An 18,370-nucleotide genomic window follows, 5' to 3' on the forward strand; every position below is an offset into this window, starting at 1 on the left:
AGATGAGTTCATCGTATGATTCTTCCAAAGAAGAATTTGATATGGAAGAGGAGGATCTTGCAATGATCCTAGCTATGCACATCAATAAAAAACCAAAGCACGGTGGTTCGGTTTTGTGTCAGCAGAAAATTTGGAGGGATAGGATCGATGCCCATAACAGATTGATGAGGCACTATTTTGTGAAGAATCCCACATACTCGGAGTCGTACTTTCTTCGCCGGTTTAGGATGAGCACCGAGTTGTTCAGGCGCATTGCAAAGAAACTAGCGAGTCATGACCGATTTTTTCAGCAAAGGGGGAATGCCGCCGGAGAGCTCGGGCATAGCACCTTTCAGAAGGTGACAACCGCTTTGCGCATGTTGGCATACAGTATCCCGGCTGATCTAGTTGATGATCACTTGGCCATGGGTGAGAGCCAAGCCATTATGTGTGTCAAGCGCTTCGCAATCGGAATTGTGCAAGTGTTTGGCCATGAGTATTTGAGATCTCCTAATGCTGAAGACGCCGCAAGGCTATTGAGATGAACAAAGCTCGTGGCTTCCCAAGTATGCTTGGCTCAATAGATTGCATGCATTGAAGTTGGAAGAATTGTCCAAAGGCATGGCATGGGCAATTCCGCGGTCAAAAAAAGGGTTCCACTATAATCTTTGAAGCGGTGGCCGATCAAGAGACTTGGATTTGGTATGCTTTTTTTGGAATGCCTGGATCTTTGAATGGCATCAACGTTGTCAACCGGTCACCACTGATGAATAAGATTGCAAATGGTGAACTGCCACCGATGCAGTTTGTAGCAAATGATCGTACATACAACTATGGCTACTATCTTGCGGATGGCATCTACCCAAAGTGGCAAACATTTGTGAAGCCGTTGAAAAAATCGGAAGGTAAGAAAAATCTTGATTTCCACAGTGCTCAGGCGGCGGCTAGAAAAAATGTGGAGAGAGCTTTTGGGATTTTGCATGTCCAAATTGCTATTGTGAGAGGACCGGCTAGATTTTGGGATCAAAAGATGCTTTGGTACATTCTGCATGCTTGTGTGATCATGCACAACATGATCATCGAGAATGAGTGTGCAAGATGTAGACTACTCTCAGTATGAGCTCTTGGGACACCCCGTGCGAATGCGACGGAGGGCTGAAAGGGTGGCCCGTTTTGTTGCCTCCTATCATGCCATTCGACGTCCCACAGCGCATGATGATCTTCAGAAGGATCTCATTAAGGAGTGGTGGACTTGGAATGACCGACAAAGAGCATCATGATTTGTGCGTTTGATGTTGTATTGTTGAACTATTTGTTGTATTGAACGATAAACTATTTGTTTGAGTTGTAATAACGAAATTAAACTATTTATTGTTGATTTATTTTGTTTGTTTTTGATCTTTTTGCTTGTGTATGGAGCGTATATGTTGTTTGCGTGAGAGTCGCGCGCGCTGTATTTTTGTGCGCTGCTGGAGTTACGCGCGTGCACTGCATTTTAACGTGGCTGCCCGCCGTGCCAAATCAGATGATAGACGCGCGACAAAGTAATTTTTGGCACGCCGCGCGTTGGACGGCTGTTGGAAATGCTCTAAGTGTACGTAGGTGTAGAATTATTGCCCCCCTTTATTGTGACATTGTGACAACAACGACGTTCGCAACTTCGCATGCCACCCCTGCAACAATTATCAATATCATACGAAGGAAAATTAACACAAATGAAACGGCCTTATTCTGACACGAACAATCCCCCCTACGACTGACTGACGACAACATCATCCCACAATCAACCCCTCCATTTTCCTCAACAAACTCTAACGATTCATACACGCACGCACCAAGCCGTGACGAGTTTACATACCCCTGGCATGGATGCACGCACGGAGCAACCAGCCAGTCGACCCAAGAATTTCATATGTTTGCTATACGTTACGTCGAGAGGGAGTGCGGGTGGTCGCTGGCGGCGCCGGCGCCGCCGCCGTCGCTGAGGTAGGACGAGGCGGTGCTGCTGTCGTCGGCGGGGTCGCGCTCGCGGACCTCCTCGATGCGCGCCAGCGCCTCCTTGATGTCCCAGCGCACGGCGACGTCGGTGTCGCAGCAGCCGAGCCCGACCTTGAGCAGCTTCACCATCTCGCCCTCGGCGCTGCGGGTGTCGCGCATGTCCTTGTCGAACACCTCGCCGGTCCACTCCTCCCGCACCACCGAGTGCACCCAGCCGGCCAGGTCCGTCGTGCCCTCCCGCCCCTTCCGGAGGTAGTTGGTCGGGAACCGGCCGGTCAGCAGCTCCAGCACCAGGATGCCCAGCGTCCACACGTCGCTCTTCTTGCTCGCCCGCCCCGCCGCCGTGCACTCGGGCGCCTTGTACGCCACCATCACCTGCGACGCGTGGCTCGGCGTCACCACGGGCACCAGCGCGTAGTCGCTCAGGATGGGCTCCAGCTCGGCGTTCAGGAGCACGTTGGAGGACTTGAGGTGCCCGTGCGGCACGGTGAGCATCGGCAGCTCCTCGTACAGGTACGCCAGCCCGCGCGCCACCCCCTTGATGATCTTCAGCCGCGCCGGCCAGTCCAGCCGCGGCAGGCTCGACGTCGCTCCTGCATTGCATTGCATGCACTCATCAGACGTCCATCACGTCTCACATCGATCGGCACTCCAGGACGCACATGAAACATGTATGATCAGTTATCATTACCGCCATGGAGGATTTGAGCCAGGCCGCCGTTGACCATGTGCTCCGTGACGAACAGCTTCTCGTCCTTCTTGTAGAGGTAGGCGACGACGGGGAGGAGGTTGGGGTGGACGAGACGGCCGAGGCGTCGCATGTGCTCGTTGAAGTCCGCCCGCCCGGCGCCGTTCATCTCCTTGAACCGCTTCACCACCATGGGCTTCCCGTCAACCAGGGTCGCCTTGTACGACGCGCCGAAGTTGCCGCTGCCGAGCACCTCCGCCGACGCCCGGAGCAGGTCCTCCAGCTCGAACCGCTCCCGGCCCTCCTGGAGGAACACCAGCCCGTCGCGCCGCCCGCCGCGCTTGGACGGCACCGGCGCCACCACGCCGCGCTGCTCCGAGTCAGCCTGCACACGCGCGCACGATCATGTAAGTGTCAGTGCTGCTTCAGTTCAAGAGTTTTAACCCGACCACGAAATGCCTGCCGCTCACCTGTGCGATCTTGATGGACTTGTCGGCGGTAGACTGCATCTTGGCAATGCCGCCTCCATCGCCGGGTGTCTCAGTGGCGTCGGCCGGCTCGTCGTTGTCCTTGCGGCGGGAGACGAGCGCCGTGATTATGCCGATGATGGCGAGGAGGCCGCCGAACGCCACCACCGCGATGGCGATGATCATGAGGACCCTCATGCTGTCTGATGAGTCCGACGAGTCTGAAGCGCCGAGAAGCGCCGATGGAGGGCACGCAACGTCGAGCGGCGCGCCGCAGAGGTCCGTGTTGCCTGAGGATTCCAGGGGCAAGTAATTAGGATGAGACTTGAGAGGGTGCATACATCGTAGCAAGATTACACATAAGCAATTTGGTGTGTTTCTTAGGTTTGTCCTAATGCAAATGTTGCACCAATGTCTACGGGTGTATCTAGGTCTCAGTCGACTCAGACTTAATCAAGTCTTAGTCAAGTGATATAATATGTAACAAAGAAAAAAGAAAAACTGAAAATAAAATTGCATGGATCTCAATGTAAGATCCTACGAATATAGCATTGACTGGGACTTGAATGTCCACACGTATAGAATAGTTTGGTCACATGGCCAAACACTTTTTTGATTATCTAGATAGCCTTATTCTCGGTGTTTCGTTACTCTTTTTAAGTTCTGTTACCTATATTGTTGTTCTCTCATATTTCCTGAACAAGTTTTCCATCCTCATCTCTCCTATATATGACATCATTAGCACCGCTAGAACCATTATTATTCAAAGCAAATAAAGTTTTTTCAAATATCAAAATCAGCAACTGAATTCTGTAGCTAAATATATAGTATGTGATATAGATAATATATGTTATTAAATCTTGATTCAGTTGTGCAGACACCTTAACTCTAACGTTAACTACATTTAATATAAGTATGTTTATCTTTATTTTTTATGAACTGTATTTTCTTAACAATTTTGTTTCTCAACAAAAGAGAAATATGGATTTAACAAATTTATTTGATTTTCAAAAGTTCATATTGTTTTTAGTTGGATTTTTTTACTTGTTCGGGCTCGAGTGCTATCCCAGCAAATTTCCATGTGACGACGCTAAAAATAAGTATGATTTATACTAAAATGTTACACTTTATAAACTTGTTTTACCATATTACAATTTAATATGTATGTGTTCTACTATTTAGTTGGCATAGCTAATCACATAACAATGTTGATAGCTATTAATTAAAATGTTTTTTAATAGTTGCAACACGTATTATAAAAAAATTGATCATCTTTGTGCTCAATTTAAACACTATTCTCTAACAGCAATTACATCATTTTGTCATTTTGGACACACTGCCCCTTAAGAAAACCATGACAAAAAGTTGCTAAAATGTTAAAAGGATTAAAAAAAACACATCTCGTTGAATTGATATTTGGAATTTTCCGAATTATAGTGTATATGTATAGTGCCATGTGTTCTTATGTATATTTTAATATTCTTACATATCGTTGTAGAGATTGCTAAAGCGTGTGTCTTAATAATGGGTTACGGTGGTTGATGCTAAGTAAGCAAATTTATAGAAATTTCTAGAGGATAAATTAAACAATTTTATGTTTTTTATATCCATTTTTCATGGTGAAATATGTCTTACAAGGAATAGTAGATTCAATAATAAGTTAACATTATTGCTGGTATTAAAACATCATGTCTTATCGTTATCACCAAGAAACACAAAAATGATGTTAATGTAAACTATTTGAATATTTGATATGTTCACCATAATGCGCTTGGTACCATCTGGTGTACGCCAAGTGTTCCTACTTGTTTCTGTCAAATAATAGGTCTTGCAAGAAATTAAACATTAACATCTAGTTAACATATATTTCAGTGTAATTTGTATGATGACCAGCCTAGCTAAACTCGTCAATGCTAATCAGATTGATTTGTACATATCTGATGCACCTTGTAGTTTGTGATGTGGCATCATCCCAATAGAATTAACAAAAAGTTTTATGGTGTTAACAATGCATGTTCCATGAAAGAATCTGTCAAGTAGAATAATCAAAACAAGATAAGAAAACATAAGTAGAATCATATTCACCAAATTCAAAGCTGCATACCTAGTAACAATCGTTACTCCAAACATCTTGGATATGATATTGAAGGAGTGGCCAACCAAGGTTTCCAAATGGATAGGATATGGTATTTATATATGTGAGATATATATCCTAGTACGTATGGATTCAAAAGCTTAAGAAAAGCATCACTCTATGATTGTAAAAGAACAATAGTCGATTCTATTCATATCTGCCTAATTCCTATTACTTTAGCGGGATTGCTCATGACTATGTAATTGCAATAGGCATAGGTATGAGTTGAATCATTGATTGGGTAATTTTAACTTTTTGCTTCACCTCCTCCAGATCACAAATGATATCAAATTAGATTTACGATTCATTTTTTATGTTGGCCAATAAATAATGAGCTACAAAACTATTCATTCTTTTTTTTGTGTCACGACATATTACTCCTCGAGAGCACGTTGGATCCCTTTTAAGAGTGACATTGTATGTCCAATATATTGATCAAAAGATGAAGGCTAGAATGAAAATAATAATGTTAAAAGAGAAAATGGAGAACAATCGTCTAGCTACAGTAGGGGCGGATGCAACCAAGAAGGTAATTGGATGTTTTCGGGTGGTTCATACTAAGGATAAGAGCTAGGGCTTGTTGAGGGGTAGTCATGATTTTAGCTTTGCTGACAACAACTTGTAGGGACATTTATTGTGATATTCCTTTCATTGGGTGCGGGCCTTCTATTCCACAAAAACAAAAACGCAGTTTCATTCTTTCATATACTAGGTATTATTTACTTGGAAAAGACAATGTTCCATACTAAATAATATGGGTCCATAACCAAGATTTCCAATGCCTTAGATCTTGTAGCACTTATCAATGAGGCCCTATCGATTACTATTCCACAAAAGGAATCCATTTTCTTTCTGTACTACGAAATCCCCCTGCCCGGATTAAGGAAAATATAATATAATAGGATAAAACAAAATGGGTGACCAAAACAAAGATGATAAACCAAAAGGGATATACGTTATAAGTTATATATATTGTAGGGAGAGCAATTCAATGTTAAATCATCTCCTTGCCAAGAAGAAGATACAAGTTCGGTTCACATCGCTTGCCTGCTTAATTTAGTAAATTATCACAACTTCCCTCTAGACTTAGCTACCCATTGAAGTCTCACCTATTATTGACATGTTTATTCTAGTACATATAAGGAACTGCTAAGAAAGAAAAGCTAAAAATACCACATATCTTGTTCTAGCAAGATATTGGGTAATTCTTTGTTTTTATTCCGAATCTTTCTATTTTGAACTCAGTTAATGGTGAAATTTACGATATTGATGCTTTTATCACATTACCTTTTATGATACACTTCATAGAGCATACCTTGTGGAATATTATATCTTAAATATTTCCTCTCCCATTATCCACATCCCTTTATTTTTACTTCACAACCTAGAATATCATTATTTCGTAGCTATCTAGCACAACAAACAATACCCCACCACAAGAAGTTTTGAGGGTAGTACAACTAATTTAGTAGATACATTCATCTTCTTAGGGCGTCTATAGTGGAATTAGTCAAATCCGGGTCCTCAAACACCCGTGGACGCGCCCAGGCGAGTCTGTGGGCAGTGACCGGCCAGTCCTCAAATTCCCTCACCTGCATCCCGACACCTCATACTAGAAATCTTAAATCCATACAAAAGCATGCAAAGAAAATAAATCGACGTACTACCGTAGATCAACTACCCTAGTCCTCATCGAAGATATCCACTGTCTCCATACCTGGCTACGGGTACATGTCTGGCAGACGCAGCTCCGGCTCGTCCACGTCGGCCTCCGCATCCATCTCTGCTTCGACCTCGTCAAAGAGTTCGTAGGTCGCCGCCCACTCCTGCCGGATGAACTGCCGGTTGGCCTTCACATAGGCCTTATCCTAGCATCCAAGATGGCCTGCTGTTCCGCCATTTCGTCTGCTTGGGTGATGGCGAAGGCTGCCTCCGTGTCCTCCATGTTGAAGCCCGGAGCTGGCGCTAGCTCCTGCTCCGGTTGCTCCGCCTCATCCTCCTCCGGATCCGCCACCTCCATCGGAGCCGGTTGATCTTGCTCTCCCTCCTCCTCCTCCGCTTGCTGCTCCTCCTCCATCTCCGGCGAGTCGGGAGGCAGCCCGGGAAGGATGTGGGCGGCGCGCGTGGCACGCCTCGCCTAGGTCGCCTGCTCGATCTGGTACCGGTGCTATGATGTGAGCATAGCGTACATGGTTATCTTTTGTCGGACCATGAAGAAGCCGAAGGAAGAGCGGCAGAGCGGGAGAGAGGAGATGGATGGGCTTGGTCCGGCGGCGTGGAGATGGGGAAGGTGGATGGGCTAGGGTTGGGGGACGCCGGCCAGCTTAAATAGCCGAATTTGGCCTCGGGCGGCGAGCCGGATCGGCGCCACATGGCGTTCACACCCTCCACCGGAGAAGACGTCTGTTGGACCATCGAGTTTTCGGGCGATTCCGCGGGAGCCCCATCGTCAGTCCGACGTGCCCAAACGCTCCCATATCCGTCCCATATTTCGGCTGGATATAAGGGGTGACGGTCAGCCCGAGCGTTTGAGGCTCATTTGAGGTGCCGTTTAGATCGAATTTTCAGGACCGGTCAGTGACCAAGCCATCCGCCTGGACATTTGAGGTTGCTTTGCGGTGCCCTGACGTCTCAGACCGGTTTATGGTTCCTCTTACTTCTGCTTGTTCTTGGTTTAGGAAAGGTTAGCGTTGTAGAGCTACGATATGAGCCATGTGATTTCTTCTCCGTAAGTCACATCCTAGACACATCAGTGTTGAAGTATGTGACGACTGATGGCGCTCCTACCAATTCAGCTTTAGAGCATTGTTAATAGTATAGCGGGCTGCTAGTTATATGCTATTGCCATATCATCTATTGTTAATCTTATAACCGAATAACAGTTAGCTATGAATATATACTACTATAATCCACCTTACACTCTCATAGAGTTTCTAGGAGCACATGTGTGCTGTTTGTTGTTCATCTGTAACCTGCTTCTCTTTTCCCTTCTATTCTCTTTCCTCCACCTCAGCAAAAATATATAAATTCTAGCCCACTTACATCACTCTATTATATTTGCTCTTATATTTTCTTAACATGTTTAATAATAAAACTTTAAACATTAGTAGTATATTGAATTTATTCGCAGAAAAAGATAGTATATTGAAAAAGAATTAGTAGAGTACTTGTGCATATATCATGGCAAAATCAAATCTACACATAAGCAATTTGGTGTGTTCTGTATGTTTGCCCAAATGCAATTACCACATGAATGTCCACGCGTATAGAGTAGTTTGGTTACATGGCTGGTGCTGAACATTGTCCATGGTACCGAGAGGCAACAACTCTTTAGTTTGTGACACTATAACAATTGATGTTTGACCACATGCATTTCTAGTTAACCTTGAGTTACAAAATTTTTTTGCAAGAATCTTGAGTTATGCTAGATATGGTGTCATCTTACAGTGTCGATTGGTCAAAAATATTACTCATAACTCCTTCACCATTTAGGTTTAGCTGAGTATTAACGAATTTTGGTTGCACGATGATGTGATGTAACTGCTTGGACTAAGATCACACATGATGTGTTTGACAGCTCAGTGTCCTATATAGCAAAATAAATAATGCCTACTACTTGTACTTTCCTCAAGTTGCACACATGTCACCTCATCACATATGCTACATCATTAGTTATTAACGTTTTCTATGTTTTTTAGTTTCATGCTTCATTCCACTATTTATCTTTGTTTATCTTGCAACACATCCACATTAATAAGTCATGCATGTGTGCCGCATAATCAACATGTCATCTCATCCTGACACTTTATCCATGTCATCAACCAATCAATCTTAGCATGCATTTTCACTTCAAGCTCTTTTAGTTTTTTGACTATTTGAAGAATATTATGGGTTTTTAAAGACCACGGTTTTTAAAACTTAGATTTGTTTGGCTTCAACAATACCATAGTTCTATAAATATTAGTATCCCCAATACCTTTTTTTAGTATATGAGAAAGATGTCTTGACCTCTTTTTGTAAACCAAACTGAGAAAATCGCAGTTCTTAGGAACTGAAGTATTCATTGCTGATGCATTAGAATGCTAAAGTTTTAGATTACTATGGTTTTGAAAATATTGTGTTGCCAAACTAGTTAATCTCTCTTGGGCCACTACTAGCTGAAAACTCTTGGTGAGGCAGGATTTTCCTTGGCCCGCTGACCACCGCGAGCACGAGACCGATAATGCAGAGCACATGGATATCTCTAAAATGCACAAAAAAGCGGCTCATGGTCTCAAACACACTTTGGATAGTTGACCACCGCTAGTAATGGGATATTGAAATTGTGTGTTTCATGGGGTTAGCCCTCCTTATTCGGAAATCATAGATCACCTTATGATCGAATGATTCCCTAGGAAAATATGGGGGTATGTCCTCTCGTGGCTTGGCTTTACAATTTATACACCTTGTCGTCGCAATAGCTATCCTTAGTAAAGGTGTGGTGGACAAACAGAGCACAAACTTGGATCACCGTTGGAAGGCGTCTAAAAGGGCAAGTTTTGGAATAGGCACAATGCCTGATTATTCCTTAACATATCACATACACCTTCTTTCATTATGACTAGAGTCAAAGGTAAGGTTGTCGGTTGTGAAATTTGGCGGAATAATGGTGGAAGAGTAGGCTTTAGTAGTATTTTTCTGGTGAGGTGCCTTTGGAGGTGCTTTAACTTATGTAACCATTTTACTTCTTAGTAAATGAAACAAGGGAAATATTTGGCCTAAAAAATATGCTTATGTGTTGCAATAGTATGTGGATTTGCTATAGTTTAATCATGCTTATGCATAATAAGGAGATGATTTCTTCATTGAATTAAAATACTTAATGTGGTAGCCAACAATTGATTTTATATTCATAGTCATTTCTCCATCATCTATATAACCCCATCCTCGTTGTTTCTCTACTCTTTTCAAGTTTGGCCACATATGTTGTGTCCTCCCATATTTCCTCGGCAACTTCGTTGCCCCCCATCTCTCCTATATATGATGCCATTGTCACTCTACACCATTGTGTGTAGTTTGTTTGCATGGAAATGCATGAATGTGTGTTTTGTTGTAGCGGGAGCCGCATCGTCAGTCCGACGTGCCCAAACGCTCCCATATCCGTCCCATATTTCGGCTGGATATAAGGGGTGACGGTCAGCCTGAGCGTTTGAGGCTCATTTGAGGTGCCGTTTAGATCGAATTTTCAGGACCGGTCAGTGACCAAGCCATCTGCCTGGACATTTGAGGTTGCTTTGTGCCCTGACGTCTGAGACCGGTTTAGGGTTCCTCTTACTTCTGCTTGTTCTTGGTTTAGGAAAGGTTAGCGTTGTAGAGCTACGATATGAGCCATGTGATTTCTTCTCCGTAAGTCACATCCTAGACACATTAGTGTTGAAGTATGTGACGACCGATGGCGCTCCTACCAATTCAGCTTTAGAGCATTGTTAATAGTATAGCGGGCTGCTAGTTATATGCTATTGCCATATCATCTATTGTTAATCTTATAACCGAATAACAGTTAGCTATGAATATATACTACTATAATCCACCTTACACTCTCATAGAGTTTCTAGGAGCACATGTGTGCTGTTTGTTGTTCATCTGTAACCTGCTTCTCTTTTCCCTTCTATTCTCTTTCCTCCACCTCGGCAAAAATATATAAATTCTAGCCCACTTACATCACTCTATTATATTTTCTCTTATATTTTCTTAACATGTTTAATAATAAAACTTTAAACATTAGTAGTATATTGAATTTATTCGCAGAAAAAGATAGTATATTGAAAAAGAATTAGTAGAGTACTTGTGTCCCTTCTCCCAGGCACTGTTTGCTTAGCCAGCTAAGCAAGGCATATCCACGTTAATTTATATTAATTTCGAGGGGGTTCATTTTTTTCTGGACCTGGTTCTTTTTTTTTTTGCGAGGATCTTGACCTGGTTCTTGCAGCGAAAGCTACTACCGGCTCTCTACTCCATCAATCTTTAGTTCCCTGGAATTAATAATAACTTGCTGAACTGAGCGCGGCAAATGCCAAAATGAAAAATTAAGTTTGGCTCCATTACACCCAACCAATCCTATTACGACAACTAACTAATTTTAACGCTACCTCTACCTACAATTAACTGCACTCGAATGAAAATAATTTAAGATTCACACAAAACAATTCCAAGCACGATCAAACGAAAGCCACATGCAGCAAGCTAAGGCCTTGTATAATGGGAGGTGCTTAGAGAGGTGCTTAAAAAAATAAATCGAGTTTTTCAAGCACCGGTGTCTATTTTTATAGAAGAGACGCTTAGTTAAGCGTCTACCCTGTACAAATAAACACCGGTGCTTATGGAAAGCCTGATTTATTTTTCTATAAACACCTCCCCTAAACACCTCCCATTGTACATGGCCTAAGTAAACGTACGTGCACGTCGTCGTGCAATGAACGAAGGAACGAACTCACCTTCGAACGAGGCGGCCTTGAACTGCCGGAGGCCTTGCGGGATGGGGCCGGAGAGTCGGTTGTGGGAGACGTCGAAGAGCTGGAGGTCCTTTTGGTCGAAGTCCGGGATGTTGCCCTGGAAGCGGTTCCTGGCGAGCTGCACCACGAGCAGCTTGGGCGAGGTGATGGTGTCCGGGATGGCGCCCGTGAAGGCGTTGTCGGCGAGGAAGAGCTTCCTGAGCCCCATCATGGCTTCGAAGGTGTCGCCGGGGATTTCGCCGCTGAGGCGGTTCCGGGAGAGGTAGAGCATCTTGAGCGCCGGGAGCTCGGTGAGTCCGGGCGGGAACGGGCCGGTGAGGTTGTTGTTGGCGAAGCTGAGCACGCGGAGGGACGTGAGGGCCGCGAGCGGGGCCATGTCGGGGGCGTTGCCCTGGAGGCCGAGGTACTCCAGGCGGATGCCCAGCACCTTGTTGGAGGAGCACTTTACCGCGTACCAGATCGGGTCCTGGCACGGGCCGGTGCTGGCGGAGGAGACCCACTGGTCGAGCGGCGCCGGGGGGCGGTCGCCGGATGGCCCGCGCAGGGTCGCCCGGAGCGCCAGCAGCACGTCGCCCTCGGACGCCGCCGCCGCCGCCGCGACGAGGGCGGCCAGGGCCAGGAGGAGGAGCAGCCCGACCGCGCCGGCGCCGTCGCCGGCCATGGCGAGCGCGGCGCGCGCGGGTGGCGGAGGATTAATTAATGGGAGGCGTGCGCGCGCGCCGGCGGCTAAAGAAAGGCGGGAGCCTGAAGGTGGTGGGGAGGAGGAGGGACGACGCGACGACGGAGGTGGCGGGGAGAGCTAAGAATAGGCGTGGCGCGCGGCCGGGCGGTGCGTGCCGGGCGCATGCGGAGTGGCCGCGGCTTAGGTTCCGAGGCCGGGGCACAGCCTGGCCTGGCGCGCGCGTGTGAACTCTCTGACATAGGCCCCAACGTCTCCCTTGTTCGTCGTCTTCCTTGGTTCGTCTCGTCATTGTCTGTAAACTACTGCATTCCGGCGAGACGGGTGAACATGCTCGCACGTAACGTGCGTACGGGATGACATGTTTGGCACTGTAATTTCGTAACAAGATGAACATGAGACGCGGCAACAACGAGACCTGATGATCCGATGCAGCCAGCTGCTACTGGCAAGTCCAGGTAGTGGTAGCAGTGTAGCGCCCACGATATTGGCGATGTGAGTATGTTGACCCGTGAGTATATGTATTCCAACAAAGTGTAGCACGACAGGAACGAGGGAGATCTGCAGATGTCGCTGTGGGGATATTCCTCGTGCTAATTAATTAACCCAACTGATGTGATCCCTAAAAGCCGTCCAAACTTGGCACCTTGTTGTGCTACTGCTCTCTCCGTTCTAAAATAAGTTTTATGTTCGTTTAAGTTTCCCTCACAAAAAAGAAAAAAAAACTTCTTTAAGTTTGATCATGTATACAGAAAAACTTACTAACATCTTCAAAATTAAATTTATACAACATGAAAAATATGTTTTACAATGAATCTAGTGAAACCAATTCGGTGTTGTAGATATTGATATATTTTGCAATAAATTTGATCAAACTTAAAGATGCTTGACATAGGACAAACTTAGCATTACAAGTATTTTAGAAAGGGGGATATATACTAAAGAAATAGAGTAACACTATAATGTTTATGTGTAATACAAATGATTGTTTTTCCAACTGATCGATAAATCTTCAATAAGAAAGGCACAAATCATTTGGACTTCACGAAAGTTGGCCCCATGATTTTAACGATGGGTACTAAAAATTATGTTAATAAAGGAAAATATGAGAAAACTATATACAAAAGCTAACTACTATTCCTCCGATCCATATAAATTGTCTCAGCCGGGATTAGTAGCTATATAACAAAAGGAACAACATTAAGAAAATAGATTTATTATTTCACATCTAGATATAAAATAGTTACCTCACATCTAACTCTATCACCATAGGATGGAAGGCCTTTAAGATTCGTTCTTTTTTCTCAGCACAGCGCGTTGTTTTTTTCTCACTTTTTTTAGGGGTGTTCTTCCGCAGACTGCGCTTGCACTAGTTTGTTTCACGTATCGATCCATAGGTTTTTATTGAGCGCTTTTTTGCACATCGTTTTGGGGTCTGTGGTCGATTTTGCACGTATGTGTAGCTGCATGCATGGGTTGTAGCTCGTGCAAACACACCCTGCATCACATTATTAGTTGCATTTTTTTCCTTATTTGTTATCTTACCGCAAGAGGTGAAAAATGAAAAAAATGGACAAGCCACACGTATTTTTTGTTTGTTTTTGTTTGTTAATTTTTTTTGGATCAAACATGTATGTATCGTGCAAAATTGTTTTGTTCACATGCATGTACCTTGGGTCGTGCTGGTGTTTGCATTGTCGAGCCGGTTTTTCGTGTCGCACTGGTGGCCGTTTTTCTCATCATCTTCCATGTTTGCTTACGTGTGAGTATATGATCCTCTGTTTCACATATGTTGTGTCACATCGGGATGAGATTTAGCAACATCTTATCTAAATTTTCAAATGTACAATCTTTTGTTGCTGAAATTTTCGGGCAGCGTTTTGATCCGCGTCACATTGTCGACCCATTTCGCGATTTATGTCTGTTGTTGGCCGGCTATGTGATGCCGCGCACATTGGGGGCGTTTTGCGGAACGCATTTGTTGTCGGGTTGTGTCAATTTTCACTTTGTGCGGGCAGCAGCTTTTCTCACTCTACGTTGTGGGTGCGGGTTCAATTTTTGTATAGAATAACATGACACTTTGCTCTCACTCTCTTTCTTCCGTTGAGCTAATGTTCAGTTTTTTTTATTTTTGCTTTTTTATTTTTCTATTTCTTCTTTTCTTTTTAGTATTGTGTAGTTGTCTGAGTTACAAATCCTCCCTTGACTCGCATTTAGGCCCATAAATTTTTTCATTCCAGTTGCAAACCCATCCTTGACTCGCAACTAGGCATGCAATTTGTGTTTCCCGATAAAAAGTCCATGCTTAACTCGCAATTAGGTTCGTAGTTTGTAGTTGTCCCAAGTGCAAGTACCTTGGGTCGTGTTGGTGTTTGCGTTGTAGAGCCAGTTTTTCGTGTCGCACTGGTGGCCATTTTTCTCATTGTCTTTCATGTTTGCGTAAGTGTGAGTATATGATCCTCTGTTTCACATAGATTGTGACACATCGAGATGAGATTTAGCAATGACTTATCTAAATTTTCAAATGTACAATCTTTTGTTGCTGAAATTTCTATGCAGCGTTTTGATCCGTGTCACATTGTCGACCCGTTTCATGATTTCCTCGCATTGTTGGCCGGCTATGTGACGTAGCGCACTGGGGCGTTTCGCGCCTTGCATTTGTTGCCAGAATTGTGTCATTTTTCACTTCGTGTGGGTAGCAACTTTTCTCACTTTATGTTGTTGGTGCCGGCAGAATTGTGTCACTCATTGCTCTCACTCTCTTTCTTCCGCTTAGCTACTGTTTAGTTTTTTATTTTTCTATTTCCTCTTAGTTTTGTGTAGTTGTTCGAGTTACAAATTCACCCTTGACTCGCATTTAGGCCCGTAATTATTTTCATTCTAGTTGCAAAACTCATTCTTGGCTCGCAACTAGGAATGCAATTTGCTTTTCATCCCGATCACAAGTCCATGCTCAACTCGCAACTGGGCTCATAGTTTGTAGTTGTCCCAGTTGCAAGTACTCCCTCCGTTTTTATTTAGTCCGCATATTAGCTTTGATCAAAGTCAAGCTTTGTAAGTTTTGACTAAGTTTATAAACAAAATCAATATCACTAGATTCATTATTGAATGTACTTTCACATCATATAGATTTGTTATGGTAAATGTTTATATATTTTTCTATAAACTTGGTCAAACTTTGCAAAGTTTGACTTCGGTCAAACCTAATATGCAGACTAAATAAAAACAGAGGGAGTATGTCCTTGACTCGCACCTTGTATCATAGTTTTATGTACTTCTCCCAGTTGCAAGTCCATCCTCGTCTTGCATCTCATATCGTAGTCTTGCGTAGCTGTCCCAGTTGTAAGTACATCCTCGAATCGCAGCTGGGCCTGTAGTTTATTTCATCCCAGTTGCAAACCCACCCTTGACTCGCAACTCGGCATGTGTTTTGCTTTTATTCCGGTTGCAGATCCACCCTTGACTCGCAACTGATCCCGTAGTTTGTTTTATCCTAGTTGCAAGTCGACTCTTGACTCGTAAATGGGCTCATAGTCCGCAGTTACCCTTGTTGGAAGTCCATCATCCATTCCTAATTGGGCTCGTAGTTGTCCGAGTTGCAACTCTATCCTCGGCTCACAACTGGAGCTTGGGTTTTAATTGTTTTTCAATACTTGACTCGCAACTAGACTCGTAGTTTCATATAGTTGTCTCGGTTGCAAGTCCACCCTCATGACTCACAACTCGTCTCGCAGTTTTTTGTAGTTGTCCAAGTTGCAAGTCGAGTCCGCCCTCGACTCACAACTCGTATCGTACTTTTGTGTAGTTGTCCTAGTTGAAAGTACACCCTCGACTCGCAACAAGGCCCATAGTTTGTTTCATCCCACTTTCTAGTTCACCCTTGACTCGCAACTTGGCAATGTTTAGTTTTTCATCCTGGTTGCGGGTCCACCCTTGACTCACAACTGGGCTCGTAGTTTGTTTCATCCCAATTGCCAGTCGACCCTTTACTCACAACTAGGCTCATTGTTTCGTAGTTGTCTTAATTGCAAAGTCCATCCTCAACTGGCTACTGGAATCATGGTTAGTTGTTTTCCCAGTTGCAAGTCCATCATCAACTCGCAACTAGGCCCATAGTTTGTTGTTGTCCCAGTTCCAAGTCCACACTCGACTCGCAACTGGGATGTGTTTTTTTTTCATTTCAGTTGCAAGTCCACCCTCAACTCACAACTCATATCATTGTTTCATATAGTTGTCTCAGTTACAAGTCGACCTTGACTCGCAACCAGGCCCCTAGTTTGTTTTATCCTAGTTGCGAGCCCACCGTTCGCAACTGGGGCCAGTGTTTTGTCTTTCATCCCAGTTACAAGTCCACCATTGAATCGCAACTCGAACTGTAATTTGTTTCATCCTAGTTGCAAGTTGACCCTTGACTCGCAACTAGGCTCATAGTTTCGTAGTTGTCTCGGTTGCAAGTCCACCTTTGACTCACAATTAGGCTAATAGTTCTCCTAGTTGCAAGCCCACCCTCAACTCGCAATTAGGCATGTGTTTTTGTTTTTCATCCTAGTTGCAAGTACATGCTTGAAACGCAACTGGGACCGTAGTTTGTTTCATCCCAGTTGCAAAGTGGACCCTTGACAAGTCAACACTTGACTCGCAACTGGCCTCATAGTTTGTAGCTTCCCAGTTGTAAGTTCATCCTCAACTCGCAACTCACCTCGTAGTTCTCCTAGTTGCAAGCCCACCCTTTGACTCACAACTAGGCTTGTGCTTTGTTTTTCAACACGCAACTTGCCCCGACCCCTAGTTCCATGTCCAACCCCAACATGTAAACTCACTTGACCCAGTTGCATGTCCAAGCTAAACATGCAACTCATGCCCGACATAGTTGCATGTCCATTCTCGGCACGCAACTCGTCCCCAACCAAGTAGCCCTATATAGTTGTATATTTGTTTTTGCAAATACATGTCCTTTTTTGTAATACACACTCTATGTTTTTCTGTATACGCGTGGAACATTTTTTAACACACACTAAACATTTTAAAAAATACATGATGAATATTTTTTTTCAAATACAGGCCCAAGCATTTTCTAGATTCCTACTGATCACTTTTCTGAATGGTATGAAACTTTTTTTAAAAAATATGCGAACATTTTATTTACAATGCATAATTTTTTCCTAGAAAATTTCATGCTCTCTTAAAGGCGTGAAGTTTCTTTTGAGAAGTTGTCATGAACGTTTCTCTAAATAGTATGTTTTATTCATTCTATAATCTTTTTTTTGAACATCACAAAACATTCTTCTGAAATGCATAATTTTTTAAAATGTCAACATTTTTAAAATAGTGCAAACAATTTTTTTATTGAAAATTTATTACTAAAATAAAAATAGTATAAATTTATTCGTTTTCTCAAGTTTGGAATTTTTTAATGTGTCCACACTCTAAAACCTATTCGGGGATTTTCAAAAAGTTTCCATGTATTCAAAATTTGTTCGAGAAGAAATTGTTTGGAATACCAAATTTTGTTCTTGTTTTTCAAAAAAATCAGAATTATATAGTTTATTCACATTTTAAAAATAGTTTTTGAAATTTCAAAATCATTTGTGTTTTTAGAAATACTCGACATTTCAAAAAAGTCACATTCCTTTAAAAAGGTTTCCAAAAATTTCAAACGTGTCTTCTAGTCTGGACGCTGTGCTCTATATGTTAGCATCATGTATCAGTTGTAGTGGTAGGAGCTCTCGTTCCTTTGTATGAGGTCCCGAGTTCAATTCATACCCAGTGCACTAGGGTTACTTTCAAAAAAATATTGTCCCGCTTTAGTCATGAAAAAGACAAATAAGATGGGACATGGATTTGGTGAACGTGGTTCCACGCACACCTTTTATGAATAGTAAATTTGAAAAAATACTAGAAAAAAACAAAAAAGATATAGACAGTTTTTGTAGC

At 43.4% G+C, this 18,370-nt stretch overlaps 1 protein-coding gene across 1 annotated transcript; it reads right to left on the reverse strand.

The window, feature by feature from the left end:
• Positions 1-1,652: 1,652 nt before the first annotated feature.
• On the reverse strand, positions 1,653-12,667 carry LOC125523031 (pollen receptor-like kinase 4). Its single transcript, XM_048688068.1, has 4 exons — positions 11,740-12,667; positions 3,136-3,422; positions 2,669-3,050; positions 1,653-2,570 (listed from the first exon to the last, which is right to left on the reverse strand). Exons 1-4 carry the CDS (start codon positions 12,416-12,418, stop codon positions 1,906-1,908), a joined length of 2,013 nt encoding a protein of 670 aa, XP_048544025.1. The 5' UTR covers positions 12,419-12,667; the 3' UTR covers positions 1,653-1,905.
• Between the last annotated feature and the right edge of the window lie 5,703 nt (positions 12,668-18,370).

Source organism: Triticum urartu, chromosome 7 (genome assembly GCF_003073215.2).
Source record: "Triticum urartu cultivar G1812 chromosome 7, Tu2.1, whole genome shotgun sequence".
Taxonomy (NCBI): Eukaryota; Viridiplantae; Streptophyta; class Magnoliopsida; order Poales; family Poaceae; genus Triticum; species Triticum urartu.

What these genes read in the sequence shown, in the direction of transcription:
- LOC125523031 (XM_048688068.1), bottom strand. Translation starts at nt 12,418, where the DNA reads ATGGCCGGCGACGGCGCCGGCGCGGTCGGGCTGCTCCTCCTCCTGGCC. An exon ending in CAAGGCCGCCTCGTTCGAAG is followed by an intron (nt 3,423 to 11,739) that starts GTGAGTTCGTTC and finishes TGGAATCCTCAG; the next exon opens with GCAACACGGACCTCTGCGGC. An exon ending in AGTCCATCAAGATCGCACAG is followed by an intron (nt 3,051 to 3,135) that starts GTGAGCGGCAGG and finishes GCGCGTGTGCAG; the next exon opens with GCTGACTCGGAGCAGCGCGG.